The 20,409-nt window shown below is 42.4% G+C and overlaps 1 protein-coding gene across 9 annotated transcripts in view; it reads right to left on the bottom strand.

The window, feature by feature from the left end:
- TENM3 (teneurin transmembrane protein 3) overlaps nt 1–20,409 on the bottom strand; it is a 1,770,339-nt gene that overhangs the window by 1,146,932 nt on the left and 602,998 nt on the right. For all 9 annotated transcript variants that reach the window (XM_077279546.1, XM_077279548.1, XM_077279545.1 and 6 more), the window contains exon 4: nt 889–1,167. In XM_077279546.1, coding sequence (XP_077135661.1) covers nt 889–1,167 — 279 coding nt within the window. The remainder of the gene's footprint in view (nt 1–888; nt 1,168–20,409) is intronic.

The raw sequence follows: 20,409 nt of genomic DNA, 5'->3' as shown, positions 1-20,409 counted from the left end.
TCAGAGCTCTTGCCCATCGTTTTACATCTGTTTAAGGGGGTTTTCTGGTCACTTGGTGAAAGTCTGCAGTCATTCTATATCACTGCAGTGTTCTGAATCCTTACAGTGTGCACAATGCAAACTCTCAGGATTCTCTGAAGTGGCTGCTGAGACTGGGCGGTCACATTACCACAAGTATGAGATTTGCATACATGCGGTCACATGCCAACTAGACATGCTCAGCCTCGCTCGACACAAGTAAATTGAGAGAGGCTGAGCACTTCTGGTCAGAATGTGGCTGGAAGAATGTGAACCACCCGGCCTCAGCCGCAACACTGGAGAATCCTGACAGCATGCGGTGCACGCTCTGTAATGATTGTTTCATATACAGTCCTGTAACTAAGAAAGAAGGAATCCTGATTTATTTTCCCTAAAGGAAATGTTTAATTAGAGAATAACCTGTTGTTTAAATCAGAACCTTTTTTTTTCAATATATATATATAAAAAAAAAATTGATGAAAATGTCAAACAAATGAATTTATGTTTCAGTGATAATTTACATGTTTGCTGTATAAAAACATAGCAATCACGTAGCATATATTTTCACTAAATACATATAGTAGTAGCAGAGGCGAGTTTCTAATTTTGGAAAACTTAATATTGCTATTTGCAACTGGTAAACTCAGCCCAAGTCAGAGACATTAGGGGTATCACTATTAGAGGTCCTAAGGGTCCTTCTCCCTGGGTAGTTGGTAGCCATGACAGACATTTAGCTCTGGGGTTTAGGAGCTTCAAATTATGTCTTGGAGACATAACATAACATAAGCTCTGCTACATATCCCACATGTATGTAGTCTAAGTATCCACTATCTAACCATCCATCCAGATATATATGTCTCAATGACTTACCAGTTTCGCTGTCAGACTTGTTCTCGTGCTCGGTGTCAGTCAGTGTCAGAGCAGAGTTGGAACGACTGGATAGGCAGGAGCTGCGGCCGGATTTCACCCCCCTTCCCCAAAGTCTCATTGCATGTTCGGGAGACATGACCCCTTCATTTTCCGTCTCAGCATCTGAACCTGCACTGATAGAGTAACCTCTATGTGGAAGCCCCATGTCTGCACAAAACGCCAGTCCGCGGCGAGATGCTGGTTCACAGATGCCTAGCTGCCTCAGGGTGAAGTTCTGCCCTGAGAGGGGAAAGAAGAAGCAAATAGAGAAAGAGAAGAAAAAAAAAGAAAGAGAAAAACGTTAGTTACTTTTTCCTAAAACCTCTGAATTACTCATTGCCTTTAAAGCTGAACTTTCTCAGGTATCAAATGTGGTATTTTGAGTAAGTTTCATCTGTTACGGTCAAGTAGATCCTTTTGTCGCAGGCACTTTGCAGGCTTTGCGCTGCATTCTTTCTGATGTCAACCACTTAAAGAATTTAAGAATGTCTCTCAGGTGTCAAGAGAGAGAAAAATCGCAAACAAGTAATGCACGGTCAATGCAACACATGAAAAGGAATCAAATTGACAGGACACTGCCTTCTAGGCGCGCAGAAGAAGAAAGGGAGGTGGAAGTGCTGTGCCAGAACACAGCAATCAACTATTCTATTATTATTTATTATTATAGAATTGTACATTATTATTCTTATACAAAATGAGTATTGGATACTGGAGGGAGGATACACAGATATAGTATATATGAAATATCTTCAATGTAAGCAGGGAAAAACGGTCGATTAACGTCAACATCGCACAATATCTACTCCGAGTATTAGAATACTATAGCCATATAGGAATATTACTGTGATGCCACACTCTGATGGCGTATGCATTATATGCATTATTAAGTTTTTGAAAATAGCTTTTAGGTTCACCTTTTTGCACACGTGGTAAGAAATATTCATTTACTTGTGTTTATTTTTTACATTTAAATCAAATCTGATGTCAGAACATTGTGAAAGAGAACAAATGGAATGACTGAATCTCTCGGGTAATGGTAGAAATTAGTGGAATTCTGCACAAAGCACAAAAGAGTTCCCTCAATGGCGCTCTACCACCAATATGAAATACCTGCATCTGCTCCTGGCATTGGATAGCCTAAAATGCCCCCCTGCACATTAGATAGCTGACGGCCAAACGATTGCTCAGTTAGCAGTGGTCACTCCCAACTGTGCTTCTTCAGGCTGCAACCCATCCTGATATGTGACTTAAATTACTTAAATTTTATTCCATTCTTGGAGAACCCCTTGAAATTATGTCATAGTAGAATTTAGTACTATAAGTAGTGATGAGCGAGTGTGCTCGTTACTTAAGATTTCTGAACATGCTTGGGTGATCTCCGAGTATTTTGGGCGTGTTCGTAGATTATGTTTGAGTCCCCGCAGCTGCATGATTTGCGGCTGCTAAACAGCCTGAATACATGTGGGGTTTCCCTAACAAACAGGCAATTCCTGCATGTGTTCAGGATGTCTAACAGCCGCAAATCATGCAGCTGCGGCGACTCAAATATTATTTCCAAGCACGTCTAAAATACTCAGAGAACACCAGAGCATGCTCGGAAAACTCGAGTAACGAGCACACTCGCTCATCACTATAAGACATAGGTAATAAATAGATAGACCTCCATGAAAAGACCTTCTTCAGGAGGGTCACACCGGTCCTATTCTTGGGATTATGGGTGGCATAATGTGCTGCATGAAAACCACTTTATTCTTTATTCCAGGTACATTAATAGCTTGATCGTGAAACCAGTGGCACAAACATTTCTCCAAAGAGTCCCATGAGCCGTTTTTCAACACAACATTGCCAGGCCACATAATGCTCATGCTTCTGCAAGCAGCCTAGTTGGCCTAAACTTGCTACCATGGCCTGCACCATCTCCAGACTTGTCTCCCAATGAGAACATCTTGGACATTATTGCCTGGCAGTTGCAAAGGGAGCTGCCAGCAGCGGATATTGATGATTTGTGCTCTCAAATGCATTCAGAGTGGCAGAGCATTCCTCAGACAGGCATTAACAGACTTAAATAATAGCATGCCAAGACGTGTAAGTCCATGTATTTCTGCATATGGAGCTCACACTCGATACTAAATAAGTTGAGATATTTGTTAAATTTTCTTTCCATTTTTTCATTATTCACATATCATTATTGTGGCCCTGATCCTTTCATTTCTTGAATCCCACAATGTTTTCTTATTGATGCCGTAATATTAATATTAAGGAGTGAATATAAATAAAGAAAACAGACAGCTTGATGACTGATACATTTTAAGACCGTAGGTAAATTCGCTTGGACTTGTCAAACAAGTCTGGATTGTAAAAAAAATGTTGCATTTGGTGGTAAAATCTGAGTATCTGCATAGATTAGATAGGAAAAACCAGTCCAAACACTTTGGCTTTGGTGTTTCATTTACTTTCGTGACACTTTCTGAATTTTCAGCATTGACCAACATTTAGCACTTGCGATGAATTCTCATATATACATGCAATATGCTGATTTTTGCTGCCAAATGTAACTTTATTTTTGCATTATTAAATTATAGATTTTTTTCATTTATGTATGTATGCGTTTATTATACATTTACCTTTAAATCTTCAGACTGTATAGTACGAAGCGAGATATATCTTTATTATTTGTCAATGTACTTAAATAGAACTGTATAATAAACCGTGTGCAGAAATAGTGAGATAAATCTGCATTGCTCTAGTGTCACCATAATCCTTTAAACCATTCTGCCAGCATGCTGCAAAAAACTATACATGGTGGAAATAAACAGAGAAATGTGTTGATTCAACAGATATTCATCTTCCTCATTTGTATTATTTTAATCAACCACATAATCCTGCCAGACGTTATCTGTTTTGTTAAAGAAAACTGTATGTTAATGTATGAGAGGGAGAACGGCGATGCATCCGGTTGGCAACAGAATCAATCTCTGCTTGCGTTGTGTCATATGGTGCTTGTAATGGAAAAGGTGCATACCTATATTTATTTAACATGGCGAACCAACATAGGCTGTACAATCCTCTATGTACCAGGCGGAATAACTGTGTGCAGTCGCCTCAACACTGGATTCCAACTCTCCTTAACTAATTCACACTCACATCCTCCATCCAGATTGTGACTCGCACCATATCCACTACGGGCTCCTGATTATCTTAGAAAACTATCAACATCTCTATCAATATGGAAAGTAATACACAGGCGGGATCGTGAGTGACAGCTCCTCTCTATGCAGTAGCCAGAGCTCCTATTATCCACTACATCTGACGTTTATCACTTCGCCTTGTCTCCTCGGTTTTAACCAGTGTCATGTCATAATCTGACAGGCGTGCGAATCTAGCCAACTCTCTTCTGCAATGCTTTAAAAATTCAACTTTTCACTCCTGCAAAAAAAAAAATCTTTTATTCTATTTTTGTACTTTAATCTTATGCTATAAATTAACAATTAAATAAGGGTCTCCAGCTTCCTATACACATAGCAATAAGTTAATGAGATGTCTCATTTTCAGCTCCTGCTCAGAATATTCTAATGTCTTCCCGAAACCTCCAACAGACAGATGCAGGAGAGTTGGGTATGGGAAGGTAACACAGTACAATATGAAATCGCGATGGGACTGCAGGCGAGGCTGCTACATTATCACCAGAAAGAATAAGTAATTGACAAATATACCTTCACAAAATTGTCAGATTTTTGTTCAGATGATATTCATCCATATCACCATCCTTGTGTCCACATTTTACGTCCGTATTGCATCTATGTGGTGTCTGTATTTATACATTAATATTTGAAAATGTGTACAATCAAAATACAGAGTCTAAGACCGGGGTCACAGTTGCGAGTGTGATGCGTGAAACTCAATGCCCGGCACTCAGGACTGGAGCGTGCGGTTGCATGTATTTCTATGCAGCTGCACACACCAGTCCCGAGTGCCGGCGGCAGTGCCATATTTTCATATGAGTTTCTCGCATCACACTCGCAAGTGTGACCCCGGTCTAAGGTTAATAATGGCAATGTATTGATAAATGCCGGATGCTATATGGAATCAGTATTAGAAGTCAATGGATCCAATTTTCTTGTGCACCCACTGACTTGTATAGGTGAGTTTAATCTGAAATTTTCAGAAGAATAGGTATGAGTGGTCTCGTGGAAGTTCAGGCTCTGGTATATGACCCAAACTTTATTCCAAAGCTTAGTTCGGGTACCTGAATTGTACCCAACCTTGAGCCAGAACCCGAACCCCATTGAACACAATGAGGACCCGAACTTTTGAGCTGGAAAAATCTCTCTCCCCGGAACTCCGAACATTGCAATAAATGTCCGAGAAAAGCCTGTGTTTGGCATTTAGTACCGGGCACTAACTGTCAGGTATGAACCCCGAACGTTTAAGTTCAGGATCGCTCATCTCCAGATAAGAATCGTACATGCTGCAATTTTTTCACATGGGTTGAGTGTCTGTGTGAAAAAAAGTTGTCATCTGAACAGACCTACTGAATTACATTGATCAATGTGCTGCCCGATTTTATTTTGGACAGCATACATCCATATAATACTCCCTATTTCTCGGCTTAAAATATTTCAAGATGAATGGCGTGAGATGAGCAGCTTTGAAAAAATTTATGTTACTCTGCTTGCTGTTATTCATGCTCCTTTTGAATGGTGCATAAAGCTCAAACCTGTCCTGTATACGTCCTGATAAGATGGATGTGCCTGCAATGACAAGTCATTGGCTTCAGCAGTCACACATCCATCCGCACAGAACAAGAAGTAGGTGCATCTGGCAGGACTAGAAGAGGGAAGTTAAGGGATCAGAGATTTAACTATATTACAGAAAGCAGATTGTTGTTTTACGCCAGTGGTGGACAACTCCTTTAAAGAGTAATAAAACTTTTTAAAAAAAATTATTTATCCTCCAGACATTATAAAGCAATGCATTTTTGTTTTATAGTTCATGATTTATTTTGCCTCTTTCTCTTCCAAATACTATGCTGCAGTGCTGTTTTGATACCTACTTCATGCACCTTTAGAAGCTACTTTTACTTGCTAATGAACAAAAATCTGTACATTATATGCAGTCTGTATATGGGACTTTGCAGTTTGACATGCTCAGCTCCTCACGTCAGTACTCAGACAAAAAAATGTATACATTGAATATAAGGTGAAGATCTTTGCTGAGCAGCAGTTGAAAGGAGCTTCTAAATGAGCACTGACAAGACATTGAAATAACTCTGCAGCATAGTGTTTGGGAGAGAAGGGATCAAAATAGGATATAGGAGTATATTACAAAAATGTATAGCTATGCAATACAATAAGTATAATTAAATTTAAAAAAGGTTCAGCTACTCTTTATGTAAGTCAGGTAAATTTTTTTTCTTTTGAATATAGAGATATTGACATTTTATTATTTAGTATTAGCAAACTAACAATTGTACACAATGTGTAGAGATGAGCGAATCAGTCCAATGCAAATAATTTTTTTGATGAAATTTTAGGAATTCACTTTGAATGGTGAACTGAAACTATCTGTGATTTCCTTTCCACGAATCACCTAAAATGAACGCTGCCATTTTACACATTGCATAAAATTGTGTCAGCCAGAGCCACCTCATATGATCTCACGCACGGTTGGGTGGTCTTCCCTATAATGTCACACAGCTATAAGATCATATGGTGTAGCACAGCCCATTAGGAGCAACTATCATAGCCTATAAAGGAGCAAAAGCAGGGAATGCAGCAGCCATATATGGATGAATCTGGATAGGGAGAGACTGTCACAGCTCACAACTTAGCCATAGAGAGAGAAAAAGTCTTAAAACACTTTACAAATTGTAGAGAAGATGTGTGTTACAGCACAACAGTGAAAAAGATCCCTTTGTGAAGAAAAGAGATTCATTTGAATGAGAGAGAGAGAGGTATGAGAGCTGGAAGTGATTCAACAGATTTTAAATGGCATAAAAGTAGCCAAAGAGTGAAATGCAGGCTCGGACTGGCCCATAGGGGAACAGGGGAATCCCCCGGTGGGCCCCTTTGCAGATATGGGCCCCCAACCCCATTGTATGGGCAGTGCTTGGCATAATTCACTTACGGTAATTCACTTGATTCACTCTGTGCCGAAAAAAGCAGCATATCATCATTCATTCACCAAACTACCCAGTTTATTATTATATAGAGATGTAGGTACATTTGTGAAAGAGGGCAATGCAATATTTGTATGCAGGTGAAAAGTGAGCCCCCAAAGTCAATGTTACTGGTAGGCCCTCAGCACCCCAGTCCGACACTGGTGCAATGTATTATTAAATAGGCTGCTGGTACTACCTGTTACCATTCGTTTACCCATAGCCCTGTATGTTGAGTGCCATCTGATATTAATAAGGCTACATTTGCTTTAAAGAGTTTGAAAGGGGTTGGAAACAGTACTAAGAGACCTCAGAGCGTAATACACGTCTTCAGGATTTTTGGATGTTTAGCAATACTTTTGATTAGCGGAGAATTGATTTCCCGCAAAGTGAACTTTTGGAAAATTATGTGAAGCAAGCAAATTAAAATTTCAAAAGATTCCTTTTTCTCTAATACTGTATGGAAAAAACTTGTAAGGAGTAAAGTTTAGAAGGCGGGATTAGAGCAGACCTCTACCAATATGTCACTGCGACCCCTTTCAGGAGTATTTATTTAACGAAAATGCCAAACTGTGGACATAAGAGGGATTAGCGGGGAAGACCCTGGTGGACCTATCTAGGCCTGCACAAGATCAATTTTCCTACATATCGTTCATCCATCAAGCCATCATAGCTTGAGATCAAGCCAAAGGCAGTTAAAAAAAATCTTTAATTAATTTTTTTATAATGGCCTAAGAACTTACGGGCAGTTAGTTGCTAACTATCACTAACAGTCATGGACTGCTCCTGCTGGCGTTTCTGCGGCTTACAGAGATGTCACGTCGACAGAGCAGCTGTTTCTCTTCCGCTGTGCCCTGTTGACGAGGTGTGACTACTGATGTCTTTCTGATTGACAGTCAGCTCCCACTGCATAACTGTCCACCAAACCCCATCTACCTAGCAGCCTGTTGATATGAAACATGAGAATCACCAGCAGGCGCGGTCTATGATTGATCTGGGCTGGCGCTCAGCAGAACTGGCAGGTTGTTAGCAACTACGTGCCTGTCAGTTCTTAGCCCCATGAGAAAAAATTGTTAAAGTCCCAGACAACCCCTTTAAGAAAAAGAATGAATCATGAAAAAAGTACAAATCAAAAAAATTACCAAAGGGCCACCAAAACTTAACACTATTGTTAGGTTGGTCTGCAAGTCAGACCCTCAGGGATATTGGATGGCTGCCAAATATGAGGATGCTTAAGCAATGATGGACAGAGACAGACGTAATCTGTTCAGATGCCATAAATTTAATAGTTCCGGACAGTCAGTTATATACTCTTTTGAGTAGGCGTATACATTATGTTCGTACGCGAATCAGCTGTTTATTACATATGAGACCATCATTAATTCATCATCAATTCATTAGGTAATCCTTACATAAGAGGTAACTTGAGGGTAGACACGTACAGTGCTAAGGTTCTATCTTGATTAGCCTAACCCTGTCAACAACTCTAATTGGTAATCAATAGTCAGCAGAATGACTTAGCAAAGCTAGGCATGTCCAGACATATTCTGTATATGTGTGAATTATAAGAATATATCAAGGTGGTCCCTGATTTCCCCATCACTATCAAGAGGCTTTATGATCAAAGAGACCCCTATCTAAAGAATGAAAGTCAGACACCAAAGTAAAAAAAAATTGAACACGTGCATGGCCACCTCTCTCTTGTCTATAGGAAAGGCAACCTAGCATGTGCACTACTACTCCCAAAGCCGCACAAAAGTGTACAAAGCAGGGTCAAGCATGCGCGCTCCCATTACCTATTCATACAAAGGCACTGGACAGGTTTTTAGGATTATGCAGATGCAAGTGGTCACCTTTATTGTAGAGGGTTGATGAATGGTGAAGATAGGTAACCCCTTTTAATTTTGAGGATGCTATCAAGAAAGGTTCTGAAGTGGAGGATAAAGCAAAATGTAGAAAAAATGATAGCAACAGCCATTTTTGACCATATATTATAACAAAATGGCTACCTCTTTTCTTAGCCAATATGTCCACTTTAAGGAGCCCATTAATTATGTCTGTATAGATGCGGCCTTCATGTACTACAAGACACTAACATGAGGCAATTAGGCATTGAAAGAAAGCCGCCATATGAAATATCAGCTATTATTGATTTTGTGCAACTTGTGAGTGATCAGGATGGCTCTGTGCCAAGTAACCAACTTGTTAAATCCTCTCATCCATCATAATAGACCAGTGCCCGCCAATGTGTGGTCTGATTCACAGACTAGACGGATCATGGCATGCTTTTATCCTCTAAAATAAGACCTAGGAACGGAAGATGTATGGCAGACCGCTCCCTCCTCGTAATTACAGTGGGTCATTGTATCAGCTCCAGACAAATGTGCACAATTCAAGCATCTCCATTTGTCATTAGCAGCCATTTTCAGTCAGAGATAGAAGGCAAAATGCACTTTGAACAGTAGCAGTTTTAAGCTGCCTGTTAATTACTTTAGTGTCTTGATATCCTCAGTGGTTACATTTCGATTTACCATTGTAAATGGATTACATTAATGAGGCACAAACATTTTTTTTTTTTTAAAAGTCTATGATTAACATGGAATCAAACACTACTTATCAACAGGTTTCTTGGAAGTGAGACCATTCATCTATAGCAATTGGTTGCATTTGCCCATTAGTCCCTGATATCGCAATCCATCAAACATTCACTTAGTAGACTTTCTGCTTCTAAATACTGTGCATTGGCTCTCTACTCTGCGGGGTGGTGGACATCATTTCCTTCTATGATATCACCTAGTTTCTGTAGGATGCACAGTCAGCACAGTTTGACCGCAACACTCAATCAACAAAATGTTGGTTTAAGTCTCGGGAGCCTCTGCGGCACTGACCTTACAGGACATTGTACTTGATAATTGTCATATATTGTAATCAATAACCAGACATTACTTATTTCTGCATTTATGTTTCTCCGATATATGAAAAATCCATTGAAATAATTACAGGCTCATGTTTTTTGATGGCAAATGTGACATTCTGCAAGCCAGCATAATCCATAGCAAGCACAGTCAGGCATTCTTGTCTCCAACCCAGTACTACACTCTCTGTCACATGTAAAAGATAGAGCTTAGCAGAAGAACAGCTCCGACATAGAACTATAGACCCTGATTCATCTGAATAAAGCACTTTGAAAAGTCGAAAAAAATATTTGCATGACACGAGGTTGCACAAAATGTTTATCAATTTTGAAATTTTCATGTCAGTTTTAGCCAGCTGTGCCAAAATGGGAGGGACGGATGACACCCACTCGTCTAATTCATGGAAACCTGTGGCATACATTTCACCAAAAGTCTTACTCCAGTTCCAGACTGGAGTAAGATTTGTAGTGAGATGCATAGAAGAGCATGTCACTTTTAAGATCTACATGATCCATTACGTGGTGTCTGTGAACAGAGCAGGTCTGGATGATTCAGGGGCCACAGTGTCTGATCTCATGATAATTTTTGACCCTCACATTGTGCAGATTTCTCCATTTAATTCAACAGGAGTCATGAAATATAACAGACACACTTTATGCTGGCAAGTGAAGGAAAAGAATGTTCCTGTGCCTACAGTGCTGGCAAAAAGCTGATAAAGGAGAACCCTCCTGTCACGGGGATACAAGGAGGGCGAGAGCTAATAACCCGGGCCCCTGCAATTTCCCTCAGACTAGGGAAACCCTGTCTGACCCTCTACCTGAAGTTTACACTGAAGGTGTGCATGTTCAGGCCTCCACCCTCACCCTGACTCCTGATTCAGCCCTAGACTGAACACCACCGCCCACCACCCAGTGAATGCAATAGACCAATACCCACAGTTATAACAAACAAGGAAAAAGGAAAATATGCACCACGCCGCAGTCAATCAGGAATACACTATAAAGGTGCAGGGCAAAATAAATACAAATATAGGAAGGAGTAAATAAGACAAAGGAAAATACACCACCAGCAACGATTCTCCAACAACCAGCTCTCCACTCCGGACCGAGATAACTATGGATAAGACAGAAGCTATAATCGGCGATGCCCAAAGATCAGGAGAACCATTTAAAGGAAATGGGCATGGCCCAGCTTCCAATCCGAGGATCAGATAAATTAACCCTGGAGCAGCCAGACGAAAACTAGCCGACGCCAATGAGCAAATAGTGGTCAAACGCGGAATTACCGCTGTCTGTCAGACGACCTGGTCTGAACAGTGTCCGACATGACACCTCCCCCTACACAGAAAAAGAGCAAACAGCAAATTATAGAGATTAAGACTCAAGACAGTTACTGGACATATTAGACTGCTCCGGGTCTGGGCTTTGCTCCCTTCATCTTGGTCTGTTGCCCTCTGTTGTGCTCCACATCAGGCTTTGCAGGTTGCCCAGCATGTGAAATCATCTCACTAGGACTTTTAAGGTCCTTTTGGACACACACTTGTGGCTTTGGTTTGCTATTCGAGACTCCAGTTTGGTGTACTCCACATCCTGTGCACATCATGCTTTGACTTGCTTCCATTCCTGCATACTTCACTTTATCCACCCTGCTCTTCCAAGACTCTTGTGTGTGTCACGTCCTCTCTCCCTATGTGCCATCCTGCCACCTGCACAGCTGCCCGGGCTTCGTGTACCCACCCAGACCTGGGGATTAGTGGGTCCAGTTCACAAGGTAAGCCTTACACTGATTATATACATATATATATATATATATATATATATATATATATATATATATATATATATATTATTATTATTATTATTTATTGTTATAGCGCCATTTATTCCATGGCGCTTTACAAGTGAGGAGGGGTATACATAATAAAAACAAGTACAATAATCTTGAACAATACAAGTCATAACTGGTACAGGAGGAGTGAGGACCCTGCCCGCGAGGGCTCACAATCTACAAGGGATGGGTGAGAATACAGTAGGTGAGGATAGAGCTGATCGTGCAGCGGTTGGTTGATCGGTGGTTACTGCAGGTTGTAGGCTTGTCGGAAGAGGTGGGTCTTCAGATTCTTTTTGAAGGTTTCGATGGTGGGCGAGAGTCTGATGTGTTGTGGTAGAGGGTTCCAGAGTAGGGGTGATACGCGAGAGAAATCTTGTATACGATTGTGGGAAGAGGAGATAAGAGGGGAGTAGAGAAGGAGATCTTGTGAGGATCGGAGGTTGCGTGTAGGAAAGTACCGGGAGATGAGGTCACAGATGTAAGGAGGAGACAGGTTGTGGATGGCTTTGTACGTCATGGTTAGGGTTTTGTACTGGAGTCTCTGGGCAATGGGGAGCCAGTGAAGGGATTGACAGAGGGGAGAGGCCGGAGAATAGCGGGGGGACAGGTTGATTAGTCGGGCAGCAGAGTTTAGAATAGATTGGAGGGGTGCGAGAGTGTTTGAGGGGAGGCCACAGAGCAGGAGGTTGCAGTAGTCAAGACGAGAGATGATGAGGGCATGGACTAGGGTTTTTGCAGATTCTTGGTTGAGAAATGAACGGATTCGTGCAATATTTTTGAGTTGAAGTCGGCAGGAAGTGGAAAGGGCTTGGATATGTGGTTTGAAGGAGAGATCAGCGTCAAGGATAACCCCGAGGCAGCGAGCTTGTGGGACTGGGGAGAGTGGGCAGCCATTTACTGTAATGGATAGGTTCGTTGGGGGGGTCACGTGAGATGGGGGAAAGATGATGAATTCTGTTTTGTCCATGTTAAGTTTCAGAAATTTAGCGAAATTTATATATATATATATATATATATATATATATATATAATTGCCTGAAAGCAATATTTAAAAATGTGATGACAATGTGAAGATAGGTGGAATATGGTAGGGGTATACAACAGAAATAAGTGCTATATAACTGAAACTTGTTTTGTAAATTATATACTGCATCTCTAAAACCTACAACATTTATTAGCCTGACCCTAGTGGGCCAGGAGAGAAAAGACAGACAGCAGAGGAGAGGTTGACTGCAATATTGACCAGTAAACTGTAGTTATCTATTTCAAGACAACTGAACAATCAAAGAACATTGTTTTAATCTTTTAAGGCCGATAAGTAGTTTGGCAGACATAGGGAGTAAAGTTGTATTAAAACTGAAAGATTATCCTGAACTAGCATATTTTAGTGTAAATAGGCTGTTGATCACTCAAAAAAAATGAGCAAAATGCTTTTTCTTCAGGCAAAATAATGTTTTGGTTTTCATAAAAGATTATCATTCTTGGTGGCACATTGGAGCATGGACAGAGGACCTGTGCTGTCAAGAACAATGGCAGTACTATGCTCACTGAGCAATCTGTATTGTGCATCATGTATTGTGGTCTGCCTGTTCACCAACCGATGGCTGTTCACTGTCACCGGTCGATCTGTGAACAGACTTTAACTAATAGACTTTTAACAAGACATTTAATTGCCAAAATGTTAAAATCATTGTAATGAAACAGGAGATTTTTATTTCAATAATGAAGAAAGCAGATACATGTTCACTGCTGATTAGTGACTATAATGCAGTTGATACAAAAGAAGTTTTCTTCCAGTCTCCAGCCTAGTAAAAACGGTAAAAATAGTCAGAAATCAGAATAAAAGCTAATAGAAGAATTTTGAACGCTTTATTGCTTGTTGGAATATTGTTTATTTCTAATACAAGTCTCTCAATATATTTGTTTACTTGCAAAATTCAGTTATTAAAAAAAGTCTGACAGACGCCAGTAATTCATCACCTTACCGAGGTTATGAAAACAAATGATAAACACAAAGGGTAACATTCAAGGCTCGTCTACAATGGCTGACAGTGAAATATGAAATCTAAAACAAATCAATCTTTCAAGAGCAGCTTTTTCCTCACCTAAGAACATCACACATGCTTCAGGGTAAAGATTAAAGTAACCTGAAAACCAGGCCTCCCATCATTCTGGGAATGCTCCTAAATCCTAACATTGATGCGGTGATTCTGACTACAATGAAGTTTATACACTGTATACCCTTATAATGATACCAATGGAGATATTCTTTAATGTAGGGGCTTCTCATATCTCTTTCCTACTGAATCTCATCAGATAGACCAAGAAAAAGTCCAGGCCTCACCATCTGTGGTAAAAGTCCATACAAAAAAATGTTAACAATTTATACATTTTCCTATTTCTGTCTCTTACACCCAATATGACATTACAGTCAGGGCCGGGATGAGGATTAGGCAAGGTAGGCACCTGCCTAGGACCCTACCTCCTACATACCCAAGGTGGGCAGATTTCAGAGAAAAGAAACCCCTGACATTGCTGAATGCCTATGGCCGCCCATCACCTTCTTCTAACCGCAGGCATTCAGCACAGTGATGACCAGGGTAGCAGTGTCAGTCACTGACAACATTCACCCCTCTCTCTGCTTCCACCCTGGCCATTGCTCCTTCCCCGTACTCAATAGTATTCACTTCTGTAAGATGAGAATAAAAGTGATGCTAGTGCCATCCAGCACAGGAGCAAAGGAGCTGTAATCAGCTCACTTCTCTGCTGGAAACTCCAGTGCACACAGAGCACATCGAACATCGCAATGCAGGGAGGTCATCATGCCGTCCAGGGCCCATTGCTGCACCAAATGGAAGAGGAGACAGAGTTGCGCTGGACTGGGATTCTGGATTAGGTGAGTATAAGCTTTTTTTAATATTTTCATTCTATTATTTTCCTAGTGAATGGAGGCTATCATACTTATGGCGTGTGGGGAGTGGGGACATTTCAAAAGGGGCTGGCTATGGCAACATAAGAGGGGCTGTAAGGACATCACAAGAGGGGCTGGCAATAGGGCAGAATGGCCAGTTATGCGGACATTACAAGTGGGTGTCTGGCTATGTGTACATAAGGAGTTGACTATGGTGACATTAGAAGAGGGGCTGGCTATGTGGACATATGGGGCTGGCTATGGAAACATTTAGGGGCTGGCTATGGGGATATTACAAGAGGGGCTGGTTATGTGGACATAAGGAGCTGGCTATGGGGATATTACAAGAGAGGCAGGCTGCAGTAACATAAGGAGCTGGCTATGGGGAATTTATAAGAGAGGCTGGCTATTGGAACATAAGGAGATGGCTATGGGGACATTACAAGAGGGGCTAGCTATGGGTACATTAAAATAGGGGCTGGTTATAGGGACATAAGTGGCTGGCTATTGGAGCATTACAAGAGGGTCTGGCTATAGGGACATAAGGGGCTGGCTATTGGGACATAAGGAGCTGGCTATCGGGGCATTACAAGAGGGGCTGACTTTAGGGACATAAGGGGCAGGCAATGGGGACATTACAAGAGGGGTTAGCTGTGGAGGACATAAGGGGCTGGCTATGGAGACATTACAAGAGGATGCTGGCTATGTGGACATAAGGCGCTGACTATGGGCAAATTGCAATAGGAACAAGCTATGTGGACATAAGAAGCTGGTTATGGGGGGACATTACAAGAGGGGGCTGGCAATGCAAGCATAAGGATCTGGCTATGTGGACATAAGGGGCTGGCTATGAGGACATTACAAGAGGGAACTGACTATATGGACATAAGGAGCTGGGGCTGTGGGGACATCACAAGAGGGCCTGGCTATGGGGACATAAGGGGTGGGCCATGGAAATATTACAAGAGGGGTCTGCCTATGTAGACATAAGGAGCTGGCTATGGGGACATTACAGGGGGGATGGCTATGGGGACATTACAAGAGGAGCTTGCTATGGGGACATAATTGGCTGGCTATGGGGACATTACAATAGGGTTGGACTATGAGGACATAATTGACTGGCTATGGGGACATTACAAGAGGGGGCTGTCTATGTAGACATGAGAAGCTTACTATGGGGACATTACAAGGGGGCTGGCTATGGGGACATTACAAGAGGGGGCTGTCTATGTAGACATGAGAAGCTTACTATGGGGACATTACAAGGGGGCTGGCTATGGGGACATTGCAAGAGGGGCTGGCTATGGGGACACAAAGGGCTAGCTATAGGGAAATTACAAGAGGGGTTGGATGTGGGGATATTATAAGAGCGGCTGGATGTGGGGACATGACAAGATGGGTTTGACTATGGGGACACTACAAGAGGGGCTGGCTATGAGGACATTGAAGGTTGGCTTTAGGGACATAAGGGCCTAGCTATGGGGACATTGGGGGTTGGCTGTGGGGATATTACAAGAGGGAATGGCTGTGGGGACATTACAAGAGGGAATGGCTGCGGGGACATTACAAGAGGGGCTGGCTGTGGGGACATTACAAGAGGCAAGAAGGGATGTGGGGACATAATAAGAGGTCAACCATACTGTATTGGATACCGTTAGGGACCTTACATTGGGTACTGTGGTCACCATACCGTATAGAGGGCTGTGTGGGACATTATACTCTATATTGAAGGGTTGTTGTGGCTATGATATTGTGTAGGGTGCTATGGGGACATTATACTGTATATAACAGGCTGTGGGGCCATTATACTGTATTGGTGGCTGAGGGCCATCATACTATATGGGGTGCTGTGGGGGCTATCATATTTTATAATGGGAAGCTATGGTGGACATCATACGGTATAAGGGGCTGGGATAGTCATCATAGTGCATATTAGGGGCTGTTGTGGATATTATACTGTTTATTGGGGGTCTGTGGTAGATATACTATGTGGGGTGCTGTGGGGGACATTATACTGTATATAAGGGGCAGTGGTACCATTATACCGTATCACTGATTGAAGGGCCGGAATAATGTATGGAGTGCTGTGGTGGACATCATAGTATTCATTGCAGGCTGTTGTCGATATAATACTGTATGGGCGGCTGCGGTGATCATCAAACTATGTAGGAGGAAAGTGTGAGGAGGGGGTACAGTTTGTAGAGGACAAAGCGGTAGGCAGGATGAGGACATAATGTGAAAAAGGATCACAGTATGAATATGGTGGGGGGCAGTGTGCAATGTGGGCACATTATGGAGAGAGGTTAGAATGGAGAGGGGATAGTGTAGAGCTATAGAGAGTGTAAGGCTAGTTTCACACATCCGTTTTTTGTGTTCAGGCTAAATCCGGCCAATTTGTAAAAAAACGGATCCGGCGCAAATTATGAAAAACTGATGCGCCGGATATGTTATTTAGCTGGATCCGTCCATCTTTAATGCGCATGGATTTATGACTTCCTGTTTCGGAGGAGAGAGAGAGAGAGAAAGAGAGAGAGAGACCAGAACGGAAAATCTGCATGCTTTGTATGGAAAATACTTTGAAAACCGGATCCGGGCGCCGTATTCATTGTTTCACACCTCCGTTTCATGTGTTTTTGGCCGATTCCATCACTGTGCGGTTTTTTTTTTCGCCGGACAAAAAAACGTTGCAGTGAACGTTTTCTCCGTTCCCCAGAAATGACTATTTGGACGGATCCGGAAAAAAACGGATGAAACATCTGGCCATCAGGCACAATCCGGCACTAATACAACTCTGTGGGGAAAAGACGGATCAGGCGTAAAAAAAACGGATCAGTTTTTTCAAAAATTGCTGGATTGTGCCTGAAACAAGAAGCCTGATGTGTGAAAGTAGCCTAAGGGAAAACAGTGGAGAGTGGACAGATATAGTATAAAGGTACCGTCACATTAAGCGACGCTGCAGCGATAGCGACAGCGATGCCGATCGCTGCAGCGTCGCTGTTTGGTCGCTGGAGAGCTGTCACACAGACCGCTCTCCAGCGACCAACGATGCCGAGGTCCCCGGGTAACCAGGGTAAGCATCGGGTTGCTAAGCGCAGGGCCGCGCTTAGTAACCCGATGTTTACCCTGGTTACCAGCGTAAAAGTTAAAAAAACAAACAGCACATACTCACCAGCGCGTCCCCCAGCATCTGCTTCCTGATACTGACTGAACTCCGGCCCTAACAGCACAGCGGTGACGTCACCGCTGTGCTTTCACTTTCAGTTTAGGGCCGGCGCTCAGTCAGTGTCAGGAAGCAGAGGCTGGGGGACGCGCTGGTGAGTATGTGCTGTTTGTTTTTTTAACTTTTACGCTGGTAAACATCGGGTTACTAAGCGCGGCCCTGCGCTTAGTAACCCGATGTTTACCCTGGTTACCAGTGTAAAATATCGCTGGTATCCTTGCTTTTGCTGTCAAACACGGCGATACAAGGCGACCTAGCGACCAAATAAAGTGCAGACCTTCTAGCAGCGACCAGCAATTTCACAGCGGGATCCAGATCGCTGCTGCGTGTCAAATACAGCGATATCGCTATCCAGGTCGCTGCAACGTCACGGATCGCTGGCGATATCGCCTAGTGTGACGGTACCTTAACTTGACGTTACATTTGATTGATGTATACTGATGAGCGAGCGTGCTCACCACTACTCAATACTCTATCGAGCATTGGGGTGATCTAGCACGCTCGTTACTCAATCGGGTATCGCGGGTGCTCGAGCACCATGCTCGATTCCCCAGCCCATATGTTTCAAGGCTGTTAGCCAATAAACATGCAGGGATTTACCGCTATATACAGTAATGCTGTAGCCATGTTGGCTGCTGGCATTACTGTGATTGACCAGCAGCATTGCGTCATTGGGTGTTATAGAAGACTCAATGACCTAAAGCTCGGCACACTGTGCTCTGGAAGCAATTCAGGAAGAGTTGTTATATGAGGGAGCGCTCACATTAATGTCCAACCCCCCATAAATATTATAAAGTGGCACCCTTTTGTGCCTTTCATATGGCACTAAACCATGTTTTTAACCTTTTTTAAATCTATTAAATAATTAAAAAAATTTACTTGTGGTCCACCCTATTTTTGATGACCAGCCAAGGAAAAGCAAACAGCTGGGAGCTGATATTATCAGGCTGGGAAGGTCCATGGATATTGCCCCATCCCAGTCTAAAAATACCAGCCCACAGCCGCCGCAGAATTGGCGCATTCATTAGATGTGCCACTTCTGGTGCTTAGCTTGGCTTTTCCCGATTGCCCTGGTGCAGTGGCAATCGGGGTAATATTTTTTTTTTTATTGATGTCAGCTGTGTAATGTCAGGTGTCATCTAGCCCAGTGATTAGCAATGGATAGATGTCTCTCAGACACCCCATTTCTAACACAGTAATCCCCCAAAATTTCACACACACAGAAAAAAATGCTTTATTTGAATAAAGACTCCCCCACACTATCTCTCGTTCACCAATTTAATATCAAAAATGTCATCCACATTCCCCGATGTCTCTGGCATCAGTGAATAGCAGTAAAGTATTGCTTTTCACAGGCGTCGGGTAATGACAACTCAACTCCTGGGCTTGATGCCAGCTGACATTACAGAGCTGACATTAACCCCCCAAAATAATACTACGATTGCCACCACACCAGGGTAATCGGGAAGAGCAGGGCAAAGCATGAGAAATGGAGGATCTAATGCGATGCGCTAATTTTGGGCGGCTGCAGTCTGGTATTTGTAGATTGGGAAGTGAAAAAATAACCATGGACCTACCTAGCCTGATAATATCAGCCGCCAGCTGTCTGCTTTACCTTGGCTGGTTTTTATTGAATTCATGTACTGATGAAGGTTCTGGCAATAAATACAGCACCAGAACAACCATCACTACATGAAGATGCTCACCACAGCCACCATCAGTTCAGGAATATGAGACCAGAACTACCATAAGTACATAAATACATCACCAGAACCACTATCCATACAGGAATATGGCGCCAGAACCACCATCAGTTTTGCTGCAAAGTGTATTTTTTGCATGACATATAAAAACAATCATATGTATCCCTTTATAATGAGGTCTGTTTAGCTTCCATTGGGGTATCCACCAAATGCTGAACACCTTAACCAAAACAAAATGGCCTCAATCATAGTTAAGTAACATTAGTTAACATGACTGTCCGTGGGTTTGACATTTTTAATATAGGATGCAAGTTATGAATATCGCTATATTTTCCTGGTATCGTGTAAATGGTCTGTAAGTAGTGATGAGCGAGTGTGCTTGTTACTCGAGATTTCTGAGCATGCTTGGGTGTTCTCTGAGTATCTTGGGCGTGCTCATAGATTGTTTGTGTCCCCACGGCTGCATGATTTGAGGCTGCTAGACAACCTGAACACATGCAGGGATTGCCTGTTTGTTAGGGAATCCTCACATGTATTCAGGCTGTCTAGCAGCCACAAATCATGCAGCTCCGGCGGTGCAAATATAATCTACGAGCAAACCCAAGATACTCAGAGAACACCCGGGCATGCTCGGAAATCTCGAGTAATGAGCTCACTCGCTCTTCACTATCTGTGAGCAATGAATGATGCAATATCTAACTATGAAAACACACTCCCGGTTGAGTCTCACCTCTAAAGTACACCAC

Source organism: Ranitomeya variabilis, chromosome 1 (assembly GCF_051348905.1).
Source record: "Ranitomeya variabilis isolate aRanVar5 chromosome 1, aRanVar5.hap1, whole genome shotgun sequence".
Classification (NCBI taxonomy): domain Eukaryota; kingdom Metazoa; phylum Chordata; class Amphibia; order Anura; family Dendrobatidae; genus Ranitomeya; species Ranitomeya variabilis.
Note: the sequence above shows the minus strand (reverse complement) of the source record. Positions and strands in the feature narration are given on the sequence as shown.